This window comes from Carcharhinus amblyrhynchos, chromosome 12, assembly GCF_965287045.1.
Source record: "Carcharhinus amblyrhynchos chromosome 12, sCarAmb.v2.hapA, whole genome shotgun sequence".
Taxonomy (NCBI): domain Eukaryota; kingdom Metazoa; phylum Chordata; class Chondrichthyes; order Carcharhiniformes; family Carcharhinidae; genus Carcharhinus; species Carcharhinus amblyrhynchos.
In genome coordinates, this window is record NC_137335.1 from 51,384,681 (window position 1) to 51,412,038 (window position 27,358).

General features: G+C 40.6%; 1 protein-coding gene across 1 annotated transcript in view; it reads left to right on the forward strand.

The window, feature by feature from the left end:
- The window catches only part of cenpf (centromere protein F), a 69,307-nt gene that overhangs the window by 6,887 nt on the left and 35,062 nt on the right, over positions 1 to 27,358 (forward strand). Inside the window, exons 3-10 of the mRNA XM_080200524.1 lie at positions 3,160 to 3,356; positions 4,787 to 4,899; positions 5,289 to 5,380; positions 8,748 to 9,039; positions 10,250 to 10,452; positions 19,964 to 20,089; positions 21,520 to 21,648; positions 22,005 to 22,127. Of these exons, the coding sequence (XP_080056650.1) occupies positions 3,160 to 3,356; positions 4,787 to 4,899; positions 5,289 to 5,380; positions 8,748 to 9,039; positions 10,250 to 10,452; positions 19,964 to 20,089; positions 21,520 to 21,648; positions 22,005 to 22,127 (1,275 nt within the window). The remainder of the gene's footprint in view (positions 1 to 3,159; positions 3,357 to 4,786; positions 4,900 to 5,288; positions 5,381 to 8,747; positions 9,040 to 10,249; positions 10,453 to 19,963; positions 20,090 to 21,519; positions 21,649 to 22,004; positions 22,128 to 27,358) is intronic.

A 27,358-nucleotide genomic window follows, 5' to 3' on the forward strand; every position in this document is an offset into this window, starting at 1 on the left:
CATGGACTGTGGGCCATTGCATTTGGGTGGTGCCTTATAGCTGAATAGCTAAAGGAATATGAAGCTACGTGCTTCAAAGATACGTGTCAGTGAGTTGCAATTTCAGGATGTTCTGAGCATCCAGTTAGAGATAGGTATATTGTACATTGAGCAGTGGGAGAAATGCATGGCGTGTGTGAGATGTGATGGGCAGAAGCATTCGTTTACCTTGACCACTCTAGTGAAGACATAGAATCCTACAGTGCAGAAGGAAGCCATTTGACCCATTGAATCTGCACTGACCATATCCCACCCAGGCCCCATCCCCATTACCCTAGGTAGTCCTCCTGACGCTAAGGGGCAAATGTTGGCATGGCCAATCCACCGAACCCATAGATCTTAAGACTGTCGAAGGAAACCCACGCAGACACAGGGAGAATGTGCAAACTCCACACAGACAGTGACCTAAGCTAGGAATTGTTCCCAGGTCCCTGGTGCTGTGTGAACATAAGAGAAGCAAGACTGGACCATTCAGCTCTTGAAGTCTGCTCTGCCATTCAGTGAGATCATGGGTGATCTTCTGCTTCAGCACCATTTTTATGCATTATTCCTTGATGTTTTTAAACATGTAGATACCTATCACTCTCATTTCTGAACATGCCCAATAACTGATCTTCTGCAGCCCTCTAGCCTGGTTCTAGGCTACTAAGCCAGGAAAGCACCATATTGAGCTCTATAATAATTTTGTATGTTTGAATGAGATCACCTCTCACTTTTCTAAACACCAGAGAATAATATACAGCCTATTTAATCATTACCAAACAATCTGTCATCCTCGGAATTAATTTAGTGAACCTTGATTACGCTCCCTTTATTATAAGTGTATCTTGAGGTTAAGAAGATGAAAATTGCATGCACGTTACTCCAATTGTACCAAGGCTCTGTATAATTGCAGTAAAACACCTGTATTCTTATACTCCAATCCACCTGCAATAAAGGCCAACATGCAATTTGCCTTCTTAATTACTTCCTGAATCAGTATATTAAGTTTATTTATTAGTGTCCCAAGTAGGCTTACTAACACTGCAATGGAATTACTGTGAAAATCTAGTCACCACACTCTGGCGCCTGTTCAGGTACACTGAGGGAGAATTTAGCACGGCCATGCACCTAACCAGCACATCTTTTGGACTGTGGGAGGAAACGGGGGCAGGCAAGCTGAGTTTTCCCAGTATTTCTACTGTTTTTTCAGATTTCCAGCATCACAGTATTCAGCATTTATTATATGAATGACTTTGAAATGGAGTGACTGCATTAGAGTGGGGCGGCACAGTAGCACAGTGGTTAGCACTGCTGCTTCACAGCTCCAGGGTCCTGGGTTCGATTCCCAGCTCGGGTCACTGTCTGTGTGGAGTTTGCACGTTCTCCTCGTGTCTGTGTGGGTTTCCTCTGGGTACTCTGGTTTCCTCCCACAGTCCAAAGATGTGCGGGTTAGGTTGATTGGCCATGCTAAGAAATTGTCCAGGGATTAGTGGATATAATGTGTAGGGATATGGGCGTAGGGCCTGGGTGGGATTGTGTTCGGTGCAGACTCGATGGGTCAAAGGGCCTCTTTCTGCACTGTAGGGTTCTTGGATTATACGTAAATGCAGCAGCCACTTTGTGGAAGATATTACAACAGCTACTGGATGATTGTTTTCTCTGCTGATGTTGCCTGAGGGAGGATGGGAAAGACTTAGGGAACTTCCTGCTCCTCTTGGAATAATGAAATCTTAAATGTGTGCCCTGAGCGAATAGACAGGACGTTGGGCAGGATTTTACAGCCTCTCTCATCCCGAAACTGTAGAATTGTGCCCAAGGTTAACAGACCTTTCCTGCGTCCGTTCTGATCCCCATGGCGGGAAGGCAGTAAAATTCCGGCCCACATGTCCAAAGGATGGTATCTCCGACAATATCAGCAGAGCTGGAGTGTCAGCCTTGATTGCAGGGGTGAATTTCTCTGGTTGTTCTCTTGATCTTCATCTGTGTTGCATTTCTGGGATTTCCACTGTTCATCCTCCATAGAAATTCACCCTATGTGTCTTGACCATGAAGTCTTATGATTTAAATATGAGAATGCAATGAACAGTCAAACAGATATAGAAGATACTTGTAAGTTCATGCTTAAAAAAGGCAGATTACTACCTGAATGACTGTAAATTGGGAGAGAGGAATATGCAGCGGGACCTGGGTGTCCTTGTGCACCAGTCACAAAGGTAAGCATGCAGGTGTAGCGGGTGGTAAAGAAGGCAAATGATATGTTGACCTTCGTTGCGAGAGGTTTTGAGTACAGAAACATGGCTGTGCTGTTGCAATTATACAGGGCCTTGTTGAGGCCACACCTAGAGCATTGTGTGCAGTTTTGGTCTCCTTTCCTGAGGAAGGATGCTCTTGAAGGAGTGCAGCAAAGGTTTACCAGGCTGATTCTGGGGATGGCAGGACTGATGTATGAGGAGAGATTGACTAGGTTAAGAATGTTTTTGCTGGAGTTCAGAGAAATGAGGAGGAATCTGATAGAGAATTATGAAATTCTAACAATTCTAGTGAGGATGTTCCTGATGGTGGGGGTGTCCAGAATCTGGGGTCACAGACTGAGGATTCAAGGTAGACCATTTGGGATGGAGGTGAGGAGATATTTCTTTACCCAAAGAGTGGTGAGCCTGTGGAATTCATTACCACAGGAAGTAGTTGATGCCAAAACATTGAATGCATTCAAGCGACGGCTAGATATAGCACTTGGGGCAAACGGGATCAAAGGTTATAGGGGAAAAAGCAGTATTAGGCTATTGAGTTGGATGATCTGCCATGATCATAATGAATGATGGAGCAGGCTCGAAGGGCCAAATGGCTTCATCATGCTCCTATCTTCTATGTTTCTATAATAATAGTTTGACCTTAAATCTACCACATCTGTGATGTTTCTATGGGAAAAAAATAACTTGATAAAGCTCACTGTCTGAGCTGAAATCAACAATAAACCACTTGGGGTGTGTTGCACCAGAAGAATCATCGTTTGTTAATAAGTCAAAACCTGCTAAAGGAGTGCAAAATGGCTGTGGCAGTTATTGTAATGTGACCAGTAATTTTTCCTTTTTTTTGTTGTAGAAACAATGTTCATTATTTAACATTGCTTGTAAACAGGTAGAGAATGAGAAGACTGAAACAAGCGCTCTGAAACGGGAGCACCAGAGCCTCATAGAATCATGTGATAACCTTGAGAAAACCAGGCAGAAGATTTCCCATGAACTGCAGGTGAAGGAATCACAAGTTAATTACCTGGAAGGGCAGCTTGCATCGAGCAAGAAACGGATGGACATGCTTGAGCAAGACAACAAGAGGTAAAGATGTTTTTATATGGTGGAGGATATTATCACTCATAGTCAACCAGGAGAACTAAGGAAACATTGCTGCGTGCCAGAAGTCAGGAAGGCAGCATTACTGCTAGGTGGCTCACAATAGATTCTAAGTAAACCTCCACCTATTTTTTTTTTCCCCCTCAATCTAACATAAGACTTTGGCACATATCCTTTCAGTAAAAAGTCTGACAACACCAGGTTTTAGGTTGGACTAAAACCTGGTGTTGTCAGACTTTTTACTGTGTTTATGCCAGTCCAACGCCGGCATACCCACAACATATCCTTTCGACAGGAAACACGTGACACAGTTTTGCTGTTTAAAAGTGTGGAGAAGAGCAGTTTCAATATTCAGACACTAATTGGAGTGAAATATTTGTGAAACAAGGTGTTATAGTGGTTAACCACTAGAGGGTGATATTTAAATTCAGAAGGCAGTTTGAACTATTGTTGGAATAACAGATCAATTTTTTTTGCATAAGGTTCCCTATTGAGAGTATATGCATGGATGTCATGTTGAAGACAATATCAGGCTTTGCTGGAACAATGTGGTAAAACTGCCTGCTGACTTTCTGTCTTGTCTTGTTTCAAACATAAATAATAGCTACTTGGGTTAGATACTGAAGGTTGGCCGGCATTTGTAGAATTGTACTTCAGCAAGGAGTCAATGTTTTCCAGATAGAGGAAAGGAGTTTTAAAAAAAAAAATCGCTAGTCAAAATAATGCGACTGCTCCTATAATCCTTAATTTAATCTCCTAATATAATGGAATAATGTACTTCAAAGGGATGAGAACATGCTCCTTGAACAATTTATCATTTACCTATGTGATCTAGTGCTGGCTTGTTTCGCCTTTTTGCGTTTCAATTTTTCTCTCAAATTTCAGAAAGTTAAGGCTTGACGCAACATTGAACATGAAATTCAAAAAAAAAACCTGATGTAGGAGAAGAAACAACTTGGGGGGGGAGGTGGAGTTGGCAATAAATTGGCAATTAATAAATGAGCATTAAATGAAGATGACCATTAGAGTGTAAAACGTTGAATGTATTTGTGTGTGTCCAGCTCATTCCCAGACTCAAGGTGCTCACTCACTCGAGTTTGATGTATAGGGCAGAAGTAGTTATAAGTTATAAAATCAAATTGGTTGCTGGATTACATGTTGCATAGCTACTTTTGGGAATTGTGAGAAATATTGATTCAGGGAATTTATGCATAACTATCTTAATGGCTAGGAAAACTGATGCAGACAAGTCATCGTGTAGCCAACTTTTAATTTTGTTGACAGGCTGATCTACTTCACTTTTTTAAAAAAAACTCTTAAATGAAACTATGACTTATTTTTGCTTCTATGAATAAAAAGACAATTAGATCAGACTAATTTAACAACCTACTCTTCATTTATTTATTCTTTAATAGATACAAGTCTGAACTTGAGCGAAGCCAGCAAACAGTAACGCCGTCTGATACACAATCTAGAACACCACAAAGACGCCTCTCTGGATCTATGACACCAATTAAAAATTTTGCCGGTGAGCTTGGTTATAGATACTATTTCATATTGATGTTTTAAAGGTTTAAAGAAATCAGAAGTGTTAGCCTTAGCTTTTGAGACAGATAGTTATGCATCAAACCCTATTCAAGGTTTGAACATGTAATCTAGGCTGTCTTTTAGTTGGTTGTAAGGCTGAAATTTAATGCCCTTTGCTGCTGCCCTGGCTAATATATGGGTTCTTTCTGATTTGTGTAATTGGGAATGCCAAGTGGTGCATTTAAAATGAACAGAAAAGCAATGCTAATTATAGAAGAATGCAGTCACTTGTAGAATGTACAAAAATGATTGAATTTTTTTGTTAATGTTGACTAGGCAATATTAGCGGAGTTTATTTGGTATCATGTCATTTTGATGGTTTGCTTACAGATTCAAAATTGGAGGAACTACAGGAAAAATATAATAAAGAACTGGAAGAAAGAAGGCGTTTGGAAACTGAACTAAAAATAGTTCAGACCAAGGTAAGACAAATCTTTTATCTCCACTGAAGAAAATTTTCTGGAAGTACACAGCAGATCTGTTGGCATCTTAAAAAGATGAGAAAGGTGGTAACTGAACAGAGAACTGCTCCCAGTTCTGGCGAAAATGTCTTTCTGTGCGATATATTAAATGCCATTTTATGAGATGCTTGTATTTTCCTTTTCTATATATGTTTAATTTAGCATCTTGACATGTTCTGGTGAAAAGCTACAGACCTGAAACATTAACTGATTTTATTTCAGATTTCCAACAAGTGAAACACATTATTTGACACTATCCGGATCTATAAATGTGAAATTTGAATTAGCAGAGTACAAAACGAGCAGTGGTGGATTGTTAAACCATTTTACACTCAGTCCAATTCTACTGACTTAAAATTAGGGAAAAAAACAATGGGCTGAGTGCTTGTTGGTGTTTTTGTGCTATTGCTCAAGAGAAGTTTCACTGTAGTTTTTCACGTTCATCTTAACGTGCAATAGGTAGGACAATGTAACTGCAGCTAATGCTTGTATATCCTCCTTCCACTACTTCCTTTCAGAACCCTGCTGTTCTCCCCCATTGATCAGCTTTATCTATGTAATATGCTGTGGCTTTGCCTGAGCAGTTCAGAATTGGAAAAGACTAGATTTGAGGTTGTGCTTTTGGAAGAAGTTAAGACAGTTGATCATATAATGACACTAGAATGTGAATCATATCAATATATTTTCTCTCCTTACATACACAAAATTGAGATTAACTTTGAGAGTTAAGTATTGATTTTAATTTTCTTTACTCTTTGATGGATGAAAATAAGTTGTTGATGAATTTGAAAGGAGGAAATACCATCGAATTTTCATCAGGGCCTTGCTCACCCCTCCTCCACAAACATCTGTAAAGTTACTTTGTTACGCTTCAGAAATGCTTCCTTTGCATATGTGAGATGCAGCTATTTGACAGTGGTTGCATGACAAATTCCTTTTTAATGCAACACCAATTTTCACAGATGTAGGACAATGTAGCTGCAATTAATGCTTGTATGTCCTCCCTATTACCTTCTGCTACCCCCTTTCCTAACCGTGCTCTCCTCCCCCATTGATGAGGCGTATTCATGTAATGTGCTATGGTTTCCTTAAGCAGTCCAGTATTGGAAGAGGCCAAATTTGTGGCTGGACTTTTGGAAGGAGTTATCTGCATTTAAATCTCAAACAATGACAAGACAGAATATAGGAATGAGATACTCTGGTGAAGTTGTGCAGCAACAATAATCTCTCCTTCAGTGTCAACAAAACAAAGCATAGAGGAGAACATGCCCTTGTCTGCATCAATGGGGGTGAAGTAGAAAGGGGCAACAGCTTCAAGTTTTTGGGCGTCCAGATCACCAACAACCTGTCTTGGTCCCCTCATGCCAGCGTTATAGTTAAGAAAGCCCACCAACAAGTCTATTTTTTCAGAAGACTAAGGAAATTTGGCATGTCAGCTACGACATTTTCCAACTTTTACAGATGCACCACAGAAAGCATTCCTTCTGGTTGTATCACACACTGGTATGGCTCCTGCTCTGCTCAAGACTGCAAAAAAACTACAAAATGTTGTGAATCTAGCCCAAACAGTCATGCAAACCAGCCTCCCATCTATTGACTCTGTTTACACTTTCCACTGTCTCGGCAAAGCAGCCAGCATAACTAAGGATCCCACGCATCCTGTATATTCTCTCTTCCACTTTCCTCCATTGGGAAAAAGATATAAAAATCTGAGGGCACGTACCTGCCAACTCAAGGACAGCTTCTTGCCTGCTGCATCATACTTTTGAATTGACCTACCTCATATTATGTTGATCTTTCCTTATTCCCTAGCTATGACTGTAACACTACATCTGCACTCTCTTATTTCCTTCTCTATGAATGTATGCTTTGTCTGCACAAGAAATAATACTTTACATTACATTGTTTGCTAATACGTGACAAAAATAAATCAAATTATGGTTTTCATCGTTTTCTGGTTTGCTTTCCAACTACTTTATTAGAAAGGATTTTTTTTTGCTTCGGAAAACCCATTCTCAACTCATCAATCCTTTATTTCTCCTCTTTATGTCGTTGAATCCTCAAATGCTCTGTGGCTATCTTTTCTGGAGTTTCCTTGTTTGACTCTCCAGTCAGATTTTTACCTCTTCCACAGCATTGAATAGCTCTAAGGAAAATCAAAAGTGACACATTCTGACTGTGTGATATGAGTCTTCATCCTTCTTGACCTCTTTCTAACCAGAGCCTAGCAGTGAGAGTAGGTAGAAGAGTTTATATGGAGTGAACGTTTTTATGTAGACTAGAAGGTGACAAATTCAGAGGACAAAAAGGAAGAGAAGTTGAGATAAATTATCAAGGATGAGAAGATCAATGTGGAGGTTTAGAGTATAATTGAGTGAAATGTTTGGGTTGGGACTTGAAGTGGTGGCAGGCAAAGATAATTTTGAAGAAGAGGTGAGTCGCAGGAACGATGTGAATTGCTTGAAAGGGGGTAGACCCAGTGAAGTAGGGAAGAAACCAAAGTAATAGTTCACATGAGTGACACTATCATTGCAGTGGTTTGGCATGGCAAGTGTTGGAATCTAGTTTTGTGGGGAGGCTTCCAATGTTGCCATTGACTCTGGAGGGAGGGCAATGATTATCCAGTGACTGGGTCAAATTGGGCATGTGGTAGGTGAAGTGACTGGAAGAGGTTTGAATTCTGCATACGATGCAAGTCTGAGATAGGAAGATGGGACATTTGTTCATCCTCACTTTTCAATCCTGTCATTGTAGATCCTTGTCTATTTCTTTACCTCCCTCAGTCATATAGTTTACCTCTCCTCTTGAACTCTTCATTCTATGAAATCTGTCCCTGTTCACCTCCCTTTTTCTTTCAGCCTACCATTGGTAGCCTTGTTTTCAGTTACCTAGGTCCCGTGCTACAGAATTCCTTCCTGAGCCTTCTGTCTTTCTACCTTTCTGTCCTTCTTTGAGGCCTTTGTTAACATCCACCTCCTTAACTCATCTTTTGGCTCCTCCAATGTAATCTGCTTTGGTTTGGTGACTCTTCTTTGGTTACATCTTTGTGAAGCAGTTTGGGATATAGTCCAAATTAAAAGCATCATATAAATGCGAGGTGATGTTGTGGTGTCTCGATCTTTTTCTTCTAGAATATAGAAAAGCACATGCTGGTCACCTGGATTGTACAATGGGTTAACACACTTTTGGGACCTGGGTTTGTGGCATATTTACTGTTGATAGAAGCTCATAGGTTGATAGGAGTGTTCTCAATTTCAGGTTAAGGAATGTAGTTTTAGGGAAACATTTCATGGTAACCTTTCTAAATTGAGTTTTTACAATTTTGCAGTTGATCAACCAAGCACAACCTCAGAGTACCATTAGCCATCGGAATATTGCAAGACAGCGATCATCTTCTGTATTCCCATGGCAACAAGACCAGACTCCCAGTCAGCAAACCTCCCTTTCATTGGAGACCCCATTGAAGAAGGGTGTTGCCATGAATCTTCAATGGGAGCAGGAAGAAACTCCCTTGAAGCGTTGTCCTAAGTCATTGCAAGAGATCACACACTCTGCAAGCTTGTTTAATAGCAGTGTGGACAGTTCCAAGCAAGAGGACCAACTGAAATCACAAAATCAAGGTATTGTGACCGAAGAATAACAATTGTCCAAAACTAATCATTTTAAAAGAGGAATTGTTTTTAGGAATATTTTTAAATTCTAAACAGCATGAGGAATACAAGTGGTGTATGAGCAGGGATTTTACCCATTTCGCTACCAAGACACATTGATTTGTTCTTTTGTTCATGTCAGTCATTGTGGTGTCTTACTGTTGTCTTTAATTTGTCACCTGGAGTTGACAAATATTCTCACATAATTCTCGCATAGACAGCTGCAGAACTAAACTTGCTTTATTTGACACTAGTTTCTGTCCTGGATTAAACTTTAGATATACAGTCTCTGCTGCTTCAGAATAAATCGTTTTAATTCCCACACAAGCAATATATTGACTGTTAATTATATTTCATTAAGTATTAACTTTGCTCTGTAGCTTTGCATCTACTAAGATGTGAAGACGATCATTACAACAGACAGAGTGGGATTTTTGCATCCTGCCTCTATGGTGTGTTTTCCTGTGGTGGAGGTGGCTTGCTGTCTGCTGGCAGGATCTTCTGGTTCTGCTGATGTCAGCAGCACTTTGCATGGCATGCCTGTCCTGCCATGGAGGGGTTGCCTGCAGCAGGACCAGAAGATCCCGCTGGCGGGGAGGACTGGAAAATCTTGTCCCGAGAGCAAAAAGGACTTAGCCCACCAATCAGGATATGATTTGAATGCAGGTTCCTGAAGATTGAAGAACAATGTGATAGCTTGTCCAATCCTCAGAAGTTACTGTTGAGCAAATAATTTATACTTTCAATCCATCAAAGAGTAATCTTTCTACTGATAAAAGTCTACATCTGCCTGATTTCCCTCAGGGTATTTATTTGAAAACTAAAACTGTTCACTTTATGGAATTCCATGTTTGGCGATACATACTATATGACAGAAGTTCGTCCTTTGTGAATCATTTACACTTTCACTCTGTTTAACCCATCACATAAAGAGCTGGAAATATATTCTGAAAGGACAAGCTAAATAAATATTTTGGGTCCAGAGGCCAGAATTAGACAAAGTTCTGTTCTCAAAAGTACCCCAATGTACTCTGTATTCTTGCAATACTAGCCATTGTATTGCTTTTGAATTAAACGTTGATCGAAATGTTTCAGATGAAGTAAATGATGATTAGTTGCTGTACTCCAGCAATATTTAATTTCTAGTGCTGATGGAAAGTACTCCTTTTTTTTTCTGAAGAACTGCAAGCTAAAGTTTTGGATCTGGAATTTCGACTTCAAGCTCAGGAGAAAGAAATGAAAAATCATATGAACAAGCTACATGAAATTCAATTCCAGTTTGATAAAACTAAAACAGATCTTTCAGAGAGAGAGCGCAAGCTGACTAAATGCAGAGATGAATTGACCAAAGTGACTGCACAGTGTGAACAAGCCAATGCTAAGGTAAAGGAGGATCAATTAATTCACTGTCTTCCTTTTATATTTTTTCAGACTTGGATACTAGTATGTTCTGTGAATGTGCAGTTTTGGAATAGCTTTAAACACTATTAGTGTAAAGTAGTTGCCTGAAACTGACTTATTCTTCGTTCTTATGTTTATATTTATTAGTGTTGCAAGGATGCTTACATTAACTCTGCAATGAAGTTACTTTTTTCAAAGGAACTTCATTGCAGTGTTAATGTAAGCCTACTTGTGAAACTAATAAACTAAAAAATATTTTATCTTATTGTTGTTACATCAGGCCTACTGCAGAAGAACAGGCCATTTGGTCCAGTTGATCCATGCCAGTGTTTATGCTCACACAAACCTTGTGCCATCCCTCTAACTAGCCCGATCAGTAAGTCTCTTTCATCAGATGATTATCTAGCTATCCCTCGATGAAAAAATTACATTTCTCTCAAATAGTCAGAGTAGTGCATTCCACACTCTTTCTACTCTGTAAGAACATAAGAAATAGGAGCAGGAGTAGGCCATCTAGCCCTTCGAGCCTGCCCCGCCATTCAATAAGATCATGGCTGATCTGTTGTGGCTCAGTTCCACTTTCCCGCCCTCTCCCCATAACCCTTAATCCCCTCTCTTATCAAAAACCCATCAACCCGCTTCTTAAAAATATTTAGCGAGGCAGCCTCCACCACTTCAACGGGCAGAGAATTCCAGAGATTCACCACCCTTTGAGTGAAGAAGTTCCTCGTCAACTCCGTTCTAAACCGCCTCCCCTTTATCTTGAATTCCCTATTGATTTATTTGTCACTCATATTTCTGACCACTTGTTTTATACTCCTTCAGAGATGGAACTATTTTCTCCATCTCTACCCGATCATGTCCTTTCATTATCTTAATGATCTCTAATCAGGTCATTCCTCAGCCTTTCTTCTTGAAACTGCCCTTAATGATTATGTCTCCCCAATTCTGGTATTATTCTCAAATTTATTTTTGGAGCCATTCCAGTGCTTCTATATTTGTATTTTTTTAATTATGCTATTAATATAAAGCCAGAACTGTGGTCTAATCAATGTTAGGTACAAGTTTGACATAACTTCTTAACATCACTATTGAGCCCTCTCAACTGATGAAATCAGTTCGACTTCATGTTGAATGGCACTTGGAGAAAGCACTAAGGCAAGAGCACAAAATGTACTGTGGGGGACATCAATGTCCAGCAGCAAGAGTGGCTCGGTAGTATCACTTCTGATCAAGCTGGCCGGGACCTAAAGGTCATAGCTGCTATAATGGGTCTTTAGCAGACAACAAGGGAACCAAGAAGTGGACAAATCCTAGAATGGGGTTGAGAAAGTTATCAGCCATGACTGAATGGTGGAGCAGACTCGATGGGTCGAATGGCCTAATTCTGATCCTATATCTAATGGTCTTACCTGTCACAGCTGCATTTGGCAGTATTGACTGTGGTGACATTGTGCCATCCTTGTGGAGATGTCTGCCTTCACATTGAGGATACTTCCTCTGTGTTGATTGACAGTTCCATACTTTTGGGATAGATTTCAAACAGGTCTAGCAATTCAAAACTGAGCATTCATAAGGTGCTTAATGGGCCATCAGAATTCTGTATACAACCACAATCTGTTCGTTGAGGCCTGTCATATCTGCAATTCCACCATTACCATCGATTAAGGATCAATCCTAGTTCAATGAAGAGTGCAGGAGGGCATGCTAGCAGCAACACCTAAAAATGCGATGTCACCTTGGTGAAGCTATTACACAGCACTACTTGCATGCTAAACAGCAGAAACAGCATTTAACAGAACTAAGTGATCCCACAATCAATGGATCAGAATCAGCAAACATTGCACGTCCAGTCGTGAATGGTGATGGACAATTAAACAACTAACTGCAGGAGGAGGCTCCACAAGTATCCCCATCCTCAATGATGTGGAAGCCCAGCACATAATGGGTGTGAAGCATTTGCAGCCATCTTCAGCCAGAAGTGCCGAGTAGATAATTCATCGGCCTCCTAACGTTCCCAGCAAGTTCTCAGTCATTCAATTCACACCACATGATATCAAGAAATGGCTGAAGGCACTAGAAATTGCAAATGCAATGGGCCTTGACAACATTCCAGTAGTAGTGCTGGAAACAGTGTTCCAGAATTAGCTGTGCCCTAGCCAAATTGTTCCAGTCAAGCTATAATACTGGCATCTACCTGACATTGTGGTAAATTGCCCAGGGTACCCACAAAAGCAAGACAAATCCAATTCGCCCAGCTATTGCCCCTTCAGCGTACTCTTGATCATCAGCAAAATGATAGAAAAGTTGTTGACAGAGCCATCAAGGCAGCCCGCATGTGGCATTAAGGAGCCCTAGCAAAAATGAAGTCAGTGAGAAATAGATCAAAGTCCTGGAACATCCTTCCAAACAGCACTGAGAGTCTACCTACACTGCATGGCCTGTAGCAGCTCAAGCAGGCAGCTCACCACCACCTCCAAGGGTATTTAAGGACCGGCAGTAAATGTTGGCCTATCCAACAATGACCATATCACATGAGAAAATAAACTTTCCCGGCTCTCCTTTTTTTCGCCCTAGAAACAAATCCCAGTGCTTGCTTTTTCTGATTACTCTACTCTAATAAGCAGTGCACTCCTAGATCACTTTTGTTCTCTATTCTTTTAAACTATTATTATCTAAGCAGTATGTGGTCTTTCTATTCTTGCCAAAGTTCACCACCTCGCCTAACTTTTTCATATTCCTCTTGCCAAAGTTGGTTTCAGTTTTACCATTGCGTCTTTAATCATTCATGAAATTTCATTATTGGCAAGTTTAATTGTAGAAAAAAAAAATAGGTTTAAAAATAGAAAACACTGGATGCTGGAAATCTGAAATAAAAACAAAAGGTCTGATTTTACCATCAGGTTGTGCCCATTTTTGGGAACAAACTTGGTAAAGTTGGGCGGTGAGATGAGTAGCATGATCTGCGCCAACCTCCATGCTGGTTCCCCCTCTATCAAGGTCTGAAAATGGCGGCGATCAGGCTTGCCCCTCCAACCTTACCAGGACTTCCCCCTTTGACCACAGTGTTTGCCATTCAGAATCTGCCTGTGATCGGGTTGGGGGTTGGGGCGTGGAGGGGGGGGTGGGGGTGGTGGTTGCGTTTGGGGAAAGTAAAGGAGTCAGTAATGTGGGAGTGGACAATGCTTGTGGGGGCTAAAAGAAGATATTTGCTGGCTCAGGAGCAATGTGGCATGGAGCTGCAATCTATTTTTTCTGCACATGCAGTTGGAGGCACTGATTGGAGCGGCATGATTTTAGGCACGTTAAGCCCCACCCGCAGGCGTCTGCAGCGCAATTCAGAATTGCTGGTAATTGTTTCGGCAGAGTGCGTATGGGGGCGCCTGAGAACGGGTCTACGTAAGAACATAAGAAATAGGAGCAGGAGTAGGCCATCTAGCCCTTCGAGCCTGCCCCGCCATTCAATAAGATCATGGCTGATCTGTCGTGGCTCAGTTCCACATTCCTGCCCTCTCCCCATAACCCTTAATCCCCTCGCTTATCAAAAACCCATCAACCCGCGTCTTAAAAATATTTAGCGAGGCAGCCTCCACCACTTCAACGGGCAAAGAATTCCAGAGATTCACCACTCTTTGAGTGAAGAAGTTCCTCCTCAACTCCGTTCTAAACCGCCCCCCCTTTATCTTGAGGCTGTGCCCCCCAGTCCTACTGTCTTTCTGAGCGGGAAGAGTCTCTCCACCTCTATCCTATCCATCCCATTCATCATCTTATACGTCTCAATGTGATCTCCCCTCATTCTTCTAAACTCTAACGAGTACAAGCCTAGTTTATTCAGCCTCTCTTCATAGCTCAACCCCCTCAACTCCGGTATCAGCCTAGTAAACCTCCTCTGCACTTCCTCCAAGGCCAAAATATCCTTGCGTAAGTACGGCGACCAAAACTGCACACAGTACTCCAGCTGCGGCCTCACCAATGCCCTATACAGCTGCAGCAAGACCTCCCTACTTTTATATTCAATCCCCCTCACTATGAAGGCCAGCATCCCATTCGCCTTCCTGACCACCTGCTGCACCTGCAGGTTGGGTTTTTGCGACTCATGCACAAGGACTCCGAGGTCCCTCTGCACCATCGCCTGCTGCAGTTTTTCGCCACATAAGTAATAGTCCTTCCTACCATTATTCCTACCAAAGTGGACCACCTCGCACTTGCCAACATTAAATTCCATTTGCCAGTTCCTGGCCCATTCGCCCAGCCTATCTAGATCCTTCTGCAGACTCTCCACACCCTCCGCGCAATTTGCCTTTCCACCAATCTTGGTGTCATCAGCAAATTTCGACACCGTACACACGGTTCCCTCCTCCAGATCATCTATATAAATGGTAAATAGCTGAGGCCCCAGCACCAACCCCTGGGGCACTCCACTAGTCACCAACCGGCAATCCGAATAGCACCCATTAACCCCCACTCTCTGCCTCCTATTTGACAACCAATCCTCTATCCACGCTAACACCCTACCCCCAACTCCATGCCCCTTACCTTCTGCAATAACCTCTTGTGAGGTACCTTGTCAAACGCCTTCTGAAAATCAAGAAAGACCACATCCACCGGCTCTCCTCTATCCACCGCCCCAGACTAAAAGTTGGATCTGAATTACTCCCAGTTTCAAGTCCGTTCAGCACTTTGAATCAAAATGGTAAAATAGGGCCCAAAGTGTCTGAAATACTCAGCAGTTCAGATAGCTTTTGCGAAGAGATGAACAGTTAACATTTCCGAGCAATGACCTTTTTGGTTAGGACGTCAAAAGGTCAACTACTTGCAGCTTTGTTTCTCTGTTCACCGCTATTGCTTGACTTGCTGAATGCTTCCAACATTTTCTGTTTTAATACCAGATTTCTCCTGAACTCTTGATCCCTGTTTTAATCATTTCCCACTGTAGTTCTATCTCTTTGTGTGATTCCCGCCCCCCCCCATTTGACTGCAAATCTACTTATTTGGCTTTTATCTTATTGGTTTTGTGTCAGTACCTACTTTTGTTTTCCTTGGACGATATAATGGTTATGGGCACGAAAATGTAGGTGGATTGAGTATTCAGGAGATAAATGTTAATTACATTTAATTGAATCCACCCTCTAATTAGTGGTCTTGGTTTGAAAACAGAAACCAATTTCTGTTGATATTGGAAAACAGAAGTTATGTTGGGAAACTGGGTACTTCCTCTGAAGATAACTTCTGGCAAGGTGCATAGCCACTTTTACAGTCACAAACTTAAAGGGCTGCAATTATCCCGAGCAAAATCTAAGTGCTACCACCTACAGGAAATGGGTGCGTTTGAAGGTTAAAATTTAAAAAAATGCCCCCATTTCAATCACACCAGGCCAAACGCACCAGGTGTACGAGGCTCTGAATCAGCAATGAGTTGTTCAGCTGACATTCGAGGACACTTTCAACTTTTCTTTCTCTCAGAATAACTGAAGGAAGAACAACCCTGTCTCACATTAATGCAGGAAGCATTTCATGTTAGATCTTTTATAAGACCAATCTTTTGGAGTTATAATTGTGGATTTATCTCTGACAGTCTCAAGTGCAGCAAGAACCCAGAAAAAAATCATTTGAAGCCTGTAACTGAACTGCTCCTCAAAAAGTAGTTAATCATGAGACTAATTAGATATTCTATGCAATGTCCATTTAAAATCTGTGATATAACTGAATCAAACTTGCACTGTATCTCAATGGTTCTATCTTTCACGCATATCCATGATAATAAAATGAGGTGTAATTCTGAAATTGTACCTAGTGCAGGAGCATCAGGGTAGCACAATATATAGGGTTCTGAGCTTGTATATGATAAAATAGATATAGATTAGCACATAAGACCTCATGTGTTTCCCATCTTATCTAATCATTGGAAGGCAGACACTCCTAACGCTGGGAAGGGGAGCTACTCCATACCAGCATACTTCATAAGTAGCTAATGCAGTAAGACATCTCACAGCACCAGGTAAAGTCTGACTGGTTTATTTGGCAGCACCAAATAAAGCACCATTGTGCTGCCAAATAAACCTATTGGACTTTAATCTGGTGTTGTGAGACTTTTTACTGTGCTTATCCCAGTCCAATGTCAGCATCTCCACATCATTACCTTCTGGCGACCAGCTGCTCGCCATGTCATGTATAGGTGCTGAAAATGATGAGAAAACCATCATAAAATGACTTGCATAGCATGTTGTGTCCTCATTATGTCTGAGTGCCAATGAATTACATTGAAATGTTATGAGCAGTTGCTAAAAAGGTGAGTATTGAGGAGAAAGCAAAACCATGTAGAGAGAGTCTGGTCCTTTTTAATTAAAAGGCTTCACAAGTAAGATCTGGCATGTTTATTAAGTGTGGTATTGTCATAACTCTGAGATCAATTTCAAATCCAAGGGAGCTGCAACAAAAGTCAGACTTGTAAAACTTCTAAGAGCCAATGTTCAAATGGGCACAATTCTGCATCATCCTTGTATTTCAATAGCACAATTATTTGCATGTCTTATTTAACTAATGTGAATTGTCCTTCTAAGGGTCTCATTGGATGAAGTGAGATTGGGTGTAGATTCATAGATAATAGTAGCAGACGAGGCAGCCATTCAGCTTAATGGATGTCTGTTGGCTGAAAGAGATTGATTTTTCAGCCCTTGGCAGTGATACAAACCTTGGCTACTCCCCCATTCTCTCTCCCCCCCCCCCCCCCCCCAAGTCCATTGAGGGGACAAGAACCAATTTTGGCAAGGCTTTCTGGGCCAGGAGACTAGCAGTGGGTTTGACACATGATCACTATCTTGATCTGGTCCTCATGCCCATTTAACATTGGGAATCCTGGCTGGAGATAGTGGCCCTAAAGAATTGCCCCCTTCATTTATTACATGAAGATGCATTTTTTCTTTGTGTTCACAATACGTACGTTCATTTGATTTCAGTCAATGTAGTGTGGGTAAAGCTTTATTTTATTTTAGCTTCACTTCACCCTCTAATGGATTTACATAGTACCTTTTAAACAGGGCTTTATTTCCATACATTAATGTTGAGTTTAGGTCCTCTTCTTGCAATTGGTTAACTTGGTTATCTTTTTAAGCCTATAATATGTATTCAAGTAATTGATGTCACTGTTAAGCTTGCAGAGTTCACTTGGTTTGTGGAATTCTCACCGGGCTGGATTTCTTTCTAAAGATTATGGCCCCGGGACTTTCCAGCTGGGTTCCTGCCTTGACTTCATCAGTTCATGTCTTATGGTTTCTGTTGCATTATATAATAATAAATGCTTTAAAATTTTGATCTTATTTTCCTCAACCTGAGCTGCAAATGGATGGCAAATTGGCAACTTTATGCATTGTGATGCTCCTAGCTACTTTTTCCAGTCAGACATCTTGCTCAATCCCTCAGTGATTCATTTATCTTCTTGTTTAGACAAGTCTGCCTCCAATGTGCAAGCTAAACTCTTAATCCAAGTGGATCAATTCTTTGTGTTTGCCTTGTATGATCCCAGTCATCTGATGGTGGAGCAACACTCCGAAAACTCATGATACCAAATAAACCTGTTGAACTTTAACCTGGTGTTGTGAGATTTCTTGCGTGTACTTTTCAGATGACATTGAAGAGTCAGCCAGATTGCTGTTGATGTAAAGTTAAAGCTTATTTATTAGTCACAAGTAGGCTTACATTCACACTACAGTGAAGTTACTGTGAAAATCCCCTAGTCACCACATGCTGGTGCCTGTTTGGATATATTGAGGGAGAATTTATCATGGCAATCCATCTAACCTGCACATCTTTTGGACTGTGGGAGAAAACCGGAGCACCCGGAGGAAACCCACGCAATCGAACCTGGATCCTTGATGCTGTGATGCAGCAATGCTATCCAGTGTGCAGGATGTGGAGTCATTTGCAGGCCAGATAAGGTGAGGATTGTAGATTTCCCTCCTTAAAGGAAATGAGGGAACCAGATGAGTTTTTACAACAATCGACAATGGTTTCATGGTCATCATTTGATTTTTAATTCCAAATTTTACTTTCTGCCGTTGTGGAATTCAAGTCTGGGTCCCCAAAGCATTATCCTAGCTATCTGGTGTTTCTGGTGTCATGTGTTTCTTGCATGTTGATGCAGACTCAATGGGCCAAAGAGCCTTTTCTCCTAATCTGGATGACTAGTCTAGTACAATACTAGCATGTCGCTACCTCCCCTAGTCCAAGACAGAAAGACTAATCTCAGAACGGGCAAGGTAAATTTTCAATTAGTCATATCCATTGACACACGGCTCCATTTTTTTTTCCTTCCACCACCACCACTCTATTTCATTTTGACTTTGGGTAAGAGAATATACTTGTTGCTCAAAAATGCTAGGTACGTAAAATCAAAATTATATAGTCATTGATCTATATATAGTACAAAGTAAAACTGTAGGGGTTGGTAAATCCTAGAAAAAAGAGAGTTTATCACTGGATCACAAGTATAGAGAAAATGAAGCAATGAGAAAGTGATACTACTTTCGGATTCAAAGACTGGGGCATACTTTTTTTAATTGAAGGAATTACGCATGGCTTAAGACTATTGATTATGAAGTCACATTTATTTCTTTGAGAATTAGATAGAGGGAGAATAAATTTGAAACTGCCTAGTCATCAAAGGCTGAGTGCAACACATCGAAAGTCTGAATTTGAATCTGTTATATTTTGAAACTGTGTTTTCTTTTAAGGGCTATGCAGAATGAGTCAGAAAGCATAACTATTTAACCTGGTGAATACTGTGTACAGCTAGATTTTGAAGTGTCCAAAACCAAGGCTTACTATGGATGCTGAAATTAAGAAGTTCAGGGTGATCAGAGGTTAGGTTTCTCTAAAATAGTAAACCTAATCCAAAAATAAACTAGGTTCTGTTCAGTGTTGGTATATAAATTTATAGAACATAATTATTCAATAACATTTCATTGGAAAGAAATGTAACTTTTAAAACCTGTTCATATTCATCATATGACATCCCCCCAAAATTGAGAACTGTACACTTTTATGTTGTATTTTACAAAATTAATATAATGAGTTAAATTGCCTCATTAATACAAGCAGGCGGGTTCTGAGGCCCTCTCCTGCCCAAGGAGAAAATGGCACAGAGGAAAAAGTAGGGAGATTTCCAGCTACATTGCAAGCTGTTTTGCTTTTTGCCAATCCACCTCTGTTCTTGTCCAATTAAGGACAGGAAAGTACCAGCCAATTAACAATAGAGATTTATTTGATCAGAAAGATAAAAAACATTTTCATGTCCTAATTTTGACAGGACCTAAGCTGCAGTTGAGTGTAGTTGTGAAACCAAATAATCATTTAGGTTTAAGTAACACCGTATCAGATTTTAAAAAATTCTTAACTACGCGTTTGATGCAGCTTTGAAGTGATTTTCTCTGTGTATTTATGGCAGAGTAGATTCCAGAGCAATATAAAAATAACAGCCATATTTTTGTCTTTTTAGTGCGTAATGGTCGAACAAAAGCTGAAACAGGTGTCTGATGAATTGAGCTGTCATAGGCAAAATGCTGACAGTACACGGCGCAACATGGAGCAGAAATTGAAAGACAAAGAGAGAGACTTCCAACAGGTGATAAAATTACACTTATAGCGAGTTGCATTATACTTATTTGTACTTATTTTACTCAAGTAAAAGTACACATTACAGTTTGAAGATGAAAATAGATGAAAATATGTAAGTAGTTTCCATATAGCATTACAATTGACGTGTTATTTGGAATCCAATTATTGGGATATATTTCCTCAGGGCCTCTCCCCCATTTGCTATCGTAACTTCAGGATTCCCACAAGTTATAATGCAGAGAGAGGGAATATGGGTGCCCTGTAATATCCAACCCCACATGTTGAAAAATGGGAGGCAAAGTTGGACTCGATTAGCATCTATTTTTATGGCATCTTAAACCACTGTGCTACATTTTGGATTTCTGTACTTCTTAGCCTTACACAGCAGAACATGTTCAGTGGTTATGAAAGGACACCCCCCCCCCCCCCCCCCAACCCCTAAAAGAATCAGCATGTACTTGACGGTTGCTGGATTATTTCTTCTGGCTGCTTCTACAGTTTCAATGGATTTGGGGTGCTTTTCTGTATTTGTTTAAACCTCCAATAGTTTGCAGGACACGTCTAAAAACAGCTCAAGTACTTTTTGGTGACTTAAAAGCTTGTGTATAAACAAGTTGCATCCAAACATGGAAGGCCTAGTGAGACTTCATCTGGATTTGAGCATTACTGGGAGAATGGGCAGAAGCCACATGGAATAGGGCACTTAGGTTGAAAAGAAAGGAGGAGGGGAAGAATGGCCCTTGACATAATACCAGTATTGTCTCCTCTGTGGGAATTAAACAAGTGGCTTCTTCCACCCCATGTGTCCATTAATTCCTGCTGCCTCCTGTTGTGTGCCACTTTCCCTACAAGAAGAGGGGAAGTTTGTTAGTAACCATTCAGCAGTATGTTTGAGTGACGTGATCATCGTGATTGAATAATAGATGGCACTTTTTCAAGAGCAGTGGGGATGGGCAATAGATACTAGCCTTGTCAGTGACACCCATGAAAGAATAAAAATGTATTTTTCGACACAAGTGCTGGGATAGATTCAAATCCTCAATTCATTGTTTTCCATCTTACTCATGCTACTGCAAAGATAAATCAAATAGATTATTGCATCAGTACAAGAATTTGGCCCCACAGCTGTCTCTTGCAGCACGTTATTATTATACACATTTTTTAAATTTTCAAGAAGTCAATGATTCCACAAAATGCAGTAATGTATGATTATAATTTCAGAATGCCAATGATTGGCTGAGTTCCTTATAGAATCTTTCCATTCTGATAGGACTTTATCCTAATGGACTATTGTATATAAAAGTGATGTTTAGCATTTTAATTCTATACCTGTAACCAAGAAATATACTGCAGTTTATTAATATGCTATTCAGTCTACTAATCTATTTGAAATAATAAAACATGTATTTAATCTCTAAAACATCATTTGTTCTGCAGGAACTTTCTCATCAGCAACACTCTCTTCAGAGCCTGGATCAACAATTTAGCCAAATGAAAAATAAACTGAATCAAGAGTTACAGCAAGCTAAAAATGATTATAATGTTCTGCAGTTGGAGATTGATAAAGTATGTATTTTTGGCTATAAATTGATCGAATTGGGGACAACTTGCAGTATTGAATTATCTGAATTAGCCCACTTAATTATAAATTTAGACTTCCTTTGGCTAAAATTGATGCTTAATAAATTCTGCGGTCAGGATGTTGAATTCCACTGTTATGAATTGAAGCCAATATGAACTGTGGTTCAGACAACCGGTGAAATTATTTATTTTGGTGCTTGGAGTTTAAGGTTCATTTATTGTAATTTCCTTTCAGGCATATTATTTTCAATTTAGGAGAATTTTTAGAAAATATTTGTGTTTTACCTGTGGGCAGTAAGAGATCAAAAATTAACACGTGAAAGTACATTTCTTGGTTACAGGTATCGGCAAACAAACGGAAACTGGAAAGAGAACTGGATGAAATTAGGCAGCAATTATCTCGTTCAAACCAAATGCTGAAGGAAAATCAGACAAAGGAAAATGACCTGAAAAAAAAGCTTGAAGTAAGGTTGAGTAAACAATTCAAACTGTGTTTTCAGTGACTGATCCATTTTTTTTTGCAGTGTTTTTGGTTCTTTAAAAGAAAGGTGTTGATCTCTTCTTCCCTTGTTATGTGGTATATTAAACTCATATTGAGGCGAGACAGCAGTACTCAAGGGATGAGAGGCTAAGTCACTGATATTTTGTCTATCTGCTACATCAACAATAACTTAAATAAAGTCTCTAATGTCAAAAACATCCTAGGCACTTCACTGCAGCATGAAGGAAGAATATATTTTGTGCTAAAGGACAGTTTGTAAAGTGTGGAGGAATTGGTCGGAAGGGGGTTTTAAGAAGAGACTTAAGGGATGCGCTTTACACCAAATAATTTTAATTCCACTGCCTGAAAACCTCATTTGAATTTATAAATCACATTTTTAAAAAATGAGACTAAAGTGTCTTGAACTTAGAGCCCAAGATGGTGAACATGAGAACTAGGAGCAGGAGTAGGCCATTTGGCCCCTTGAGACTTCTCTGTCATTCAATAAGATCTTGGCTTTTCGTGGACTCAGCTCCACTTAGCCGTCAACTCACCATAACCGTTAATTCCTTTACTGTTCATAAATCTTATTTATCTTCGCCTTAAAAACATTCAACGAGGTAGCCTCAATTGCCTCACTGGACAGGGAATTCCACAGATTCACAACCCTATGGGTGAAGTTCCTCCTCAACTCTAGACTTAAATCTACTCCCCCCTTATTTTGAGGCTGTGTCCCTGAGTTCTGGTTTCACCTGCCAATGGAAACTCCCTGCTTCTATCTTATCTATTCCCTTCAAAATTTAATATGTTTCTATAAGATCCCCCTGCGTTCTTCTGAACTCCAGGTGAGTATAGTCCTCGTCTACTCAGTCTCTCCTCATAAGGCAATCCTTTCAACTTCAGAATCAACCCTGTGAATCACCTCTGTACTCCCTCCAGTACCAGTTTATCCTTTCTCAAGTAAGGAGACCAAAACTGTACACAGTATGCCAGGTGTGGCCTCACCAGCACCGTACATAGCTGCAACATAACTTTCCTGTTTATAAACTCCATTCCTCTAGCAATGAAGGACAAAATTCCATTTGCCTTCTTAATTACATGCTGCATCTGCAAACCAACTTGTTGTGATTCATGTACAAGGACACCCAGGTCCCTCTGTAGAGCAGCATGCTGCATTTTTTTACTATTTAAATAATAGTTCATTTTGCTGTTATTCCTACCAAAATGGATGACCTCACATTTACCAACATTGTACTCCATCTGCCAGACCCTTGCCCACTCACTTAAATTACAGATGTTCAGTGTGCTCTGCTCTACCACTCATCTTTGTGTCATCTGCGAACTTTGACATGCTACACTTGGTGCCTGTCTCCAAATCATATATGTAAATTGTAAGCAATTGTGGTCCCAACACTGGTCCCTGAGGTACACCAGTAGTCACTGATCACCAAACAGAAAAATACCCATTTATCCCCACTCTTTGCTTTCTGTTAGTTAACCATTCCTTTATCCATGCTAACACATTACCCATAATGCCATGCACCTTTTATCTTGGCAGCAGCCGTTTTTTGCAGCACCTTGTCAGATGCCTACTGGAAATCCAGGTATGCCGCATCCACTGGTTCCTCGTTGTCCATTGTGCTCGCAATGTCCTCAAAGAATTTCACTAAATTAGTTAATCATGAACCCATGCTCTGTCTTCCTAATGGGACAATTTCTATTCAGATGTCTCACTATTTCTTCCTTGATAGATTCAAGCATTTTCCCCACTATGAAAGTTAAGCTAACCAACTTATAGTTAACCACCTTTTGACTATTCCCTTTTTAAAACAGCAAATGTGATACCACTGTTTAATAATCTGCTGGAACTGCCTCAGAGTCGAGCGAATTTTGTTAAATTACCATGAGTCATTTGCTATTTCCCCAGCCATCTTTTTTAGTATTCTGGGATGCATTCCATCAAGGCCAGGTGACTTGTCTACCTTTAGCACCATTAGCTTGCCAAACACTGATTCCTTAGTGATAATGATTATTTCTAAGACTTCACCTAACATAGCCACCTTGTCATCAATTTTTGGCATGTTGTTTGTGTCTTTCACTGTGAAGACCGACAAAATACCTGTTCAGTGCCTCGTCACTTCTTGCTATCAAATCTCTCTTCTCATCGTCTAAAGAGTCAATGTTTACCTTAGCCACTCTATTTTTTTTATATATTTGTAAAAACTTTTGCTATCTGTTTTTATATTCTGAACTGGTTTGCTCTCCTAATCTATCTTTTACCTGTAGCTTTTCAATGGCTTTCTGTTGACCTTTAAAGATTTTCCAATCCTCCAGTTTCCCACTAATCTTTGCCACTTTGTATGCATTTTCTTTCAATTTGATACCCTGTTTTATTTCCTTAAGACATCCATGGCTGATTATCCCTTTTTCTACAGTCCTTCCTTATCACTGTTATATATTTTTGCTGAGCACTGTGGAAAAATAGCTTTCAAAGACCCCCACTGTTCCTCGATTGTCCTACCATAAAGTTTTTTGCTCCCAATCTACCTTAGCCACTCCTCTCTCATCCCATTGTCATCTCCTTTGCTTAAGCACAAGACACTGGTATTGGATGTTAACTTCTCACACTCCATCTGTATTTTAAATTTAACCGAGAGGATCCCTGTGAGATCATTAATTATTCCTGTCTCGTTACACAGGACAGACCTAGGATAGTTGCTGCCTTGTAGGTTCCATTACATACTGTTTGAGGAAACTATCGTGGATATGTTCTATGAACTCCTCCTGCCTTGACTGACTTGGTTTGACCAATCGACATGTTGATTAAAGTCCCCCATGAAAATTGCTGTACTATTTTTATATGTGTCAGTTATTTCCTTGTTTATTATCCACTCCACCATGATATTATTTGGCGGCCTATATACTATGCCTATCATTACTTTTTCTCCTTACTATTTTTAATTTCCAGCCATTCAACACTTTTCTCCACAGAATTTATATCGTCTCTCACTATTGCCCTGATAGCATGCTTAAATATCAGAGCTACACTACCTTCCTGTTTGTCCCCCCCGAATAGTCTGATAGCCCTGGATATTTAACTCCCAGTCATGATCACCCTGCAACCATGTCTCTGTAATGGCCACTAAATTCTACTCATTGGCAAGGATTTGTGCTGTCAGCTCATTTACATTGTTTTGAATGCTACGACCATTTAGGTAAAATGCCTTTTGTGCTCATTTTTACACCTTCCTTTTTTGAATCCTAACACCTTCATTAATAAATATCTCCTGAGATCTTTTCCCTTTTAACTTTTCTTCTGTAATTTTCCATGTAGTTGAAACCTTCTCCCAACATAGACCACAGCGACTAGATCCTCCCCCTCCCACTCCAATATCCTTTCAAACCGGTCAGAGATGTCCTTCACCCTGGTGCCGGACAGGCAACGTAGCATGCGGGCCTCACGATCTGGCTTATAAATGATGCTATCAACCCCCCTAATTATAGAGTCACATCCCTATGCAAATTGGCATTGAGATGAGAAAATTAAGGAAGTGAACACATGGCTAAAGGATGTGGCTTGGGTAGAAATCCAGAGATTGTAACCCTTGAGGACTTGTTCTTTAATTTGGCTCCTAATGCCTGATAATCCCCAAACAGATCCTCCTCCTTAGTCTTGTCTATGTTGTTTGTCCCAACATGGACCACAACAACTAGATTCTCCCCCTTCCACTCCAATTTTCTTTCAAACCAGTCAGAGATGTCTTTCAACCTGGTGCCGGGCAGGCAACATAGCAGGCAGGCCTCACGATCTGGCTTATAAATGATGCTATCAATCCCCCTAATTATAGAGTCCCTTACAACTATCACATGTTGTTTTGCTTCCCCCTCTTGAATGGCCTCCTCTACCGCGGTCAGTGGTAACCCCAATTTTCCCATTGATTCCACTCCAATTACTTAGAATGTGCAATCTGTCAGCAAAACTCAGAGACAATGGACGGAATTCTTCCAACAAGTCAGGGTATGGTGAATCTGGTGAGAGCCAAAAAATCAAAAACCCACCAGTATGAAATTCTGTTGCACATCCCCCGATGGTGGGTTGCCCTTCCTGCTGTCAGCTGGCGCAAACACCATTTACATCTCATGAATGCTTATTTTTCACATCTGTCCGCTGGCATCCTGTCAGGCCTTTCAATTATGTATCACACTAGTGGGAAAAACATCAGTGTCAAACCTGACTGCTAATGAGTGGCATTTTTTAAAAATTCATTTGTGGGACATGGCATCACTGGTTGGACCAGCATTTATTGCTTATCCCTATTTGCCCTTGGACGGCAATTGAGAGTCAACCACATAGGTGTGGCTCTGGAATCACATGTAGGTTACACCAAGTAAGGATGGCAGATTCCCTTCCCTAAAAGGACATTAGTGAACCAGGTGGGTTTTTTCAATAATTGACAATGGTTTCATGGTCATCAATAGATGCTTAATTCCAGATTTTTTTAAAATTCAAATTTCATTATCTATTGTGAGGGGGTTCAAACCTGGGTCCCCAGAACAATAGCTGAGTTGCTCGATTAATAGTCTAACGATAATACCACTAGGCCACTGCTTCCCCTTCTAAACTGCCTTGTGTACGTCACATTTTCGCAATCAGAGACTTTAGAGTGAGTGCAACAATCTTCTGCATAGTGCTGTGCTGCTCCTGATGCGCTGTTCACCAGTCTGCCGGGCAGGCAGGTTCCTATTTCCATCTTCATGTCAAGCTTGTTTTCATGGAGAGAACCATGCTGCTGGACCCATGGACCTTATGTCTCAATGTTGAATCAGTACTATGCCTGGAGTTGGGAAGTACAGGGGTCTTGCCCTGGTGTCATGTAGGAGCCCAACAAGGCTGCATGAAAAGCTCACAAACAAGGGGGTCAAAGGGTTACCACATCATTTCATGGAAGGAGATGTGTGAGGTCCCAGTGGAGCAGCTGTTGTGCTCAGTTGATTGAACCCCAGATGGTTGATTGAAGGAACAGGACTCCTCCTGCCAAACGTTTTCCTCAGGATTGCTGACATCGTGCAAGATCTGGTAAAGACAAGTGGGTTGGAGAGGGTGATATGAGTGTGCTGGATTGATTTTTAATATGGCACCAGGACCCTCAAACCCACTGGTTGAGGCAGGCGAATGAATCAGCAGCCAGCTTGCTAGGCAAGTTGGAGGGGAAC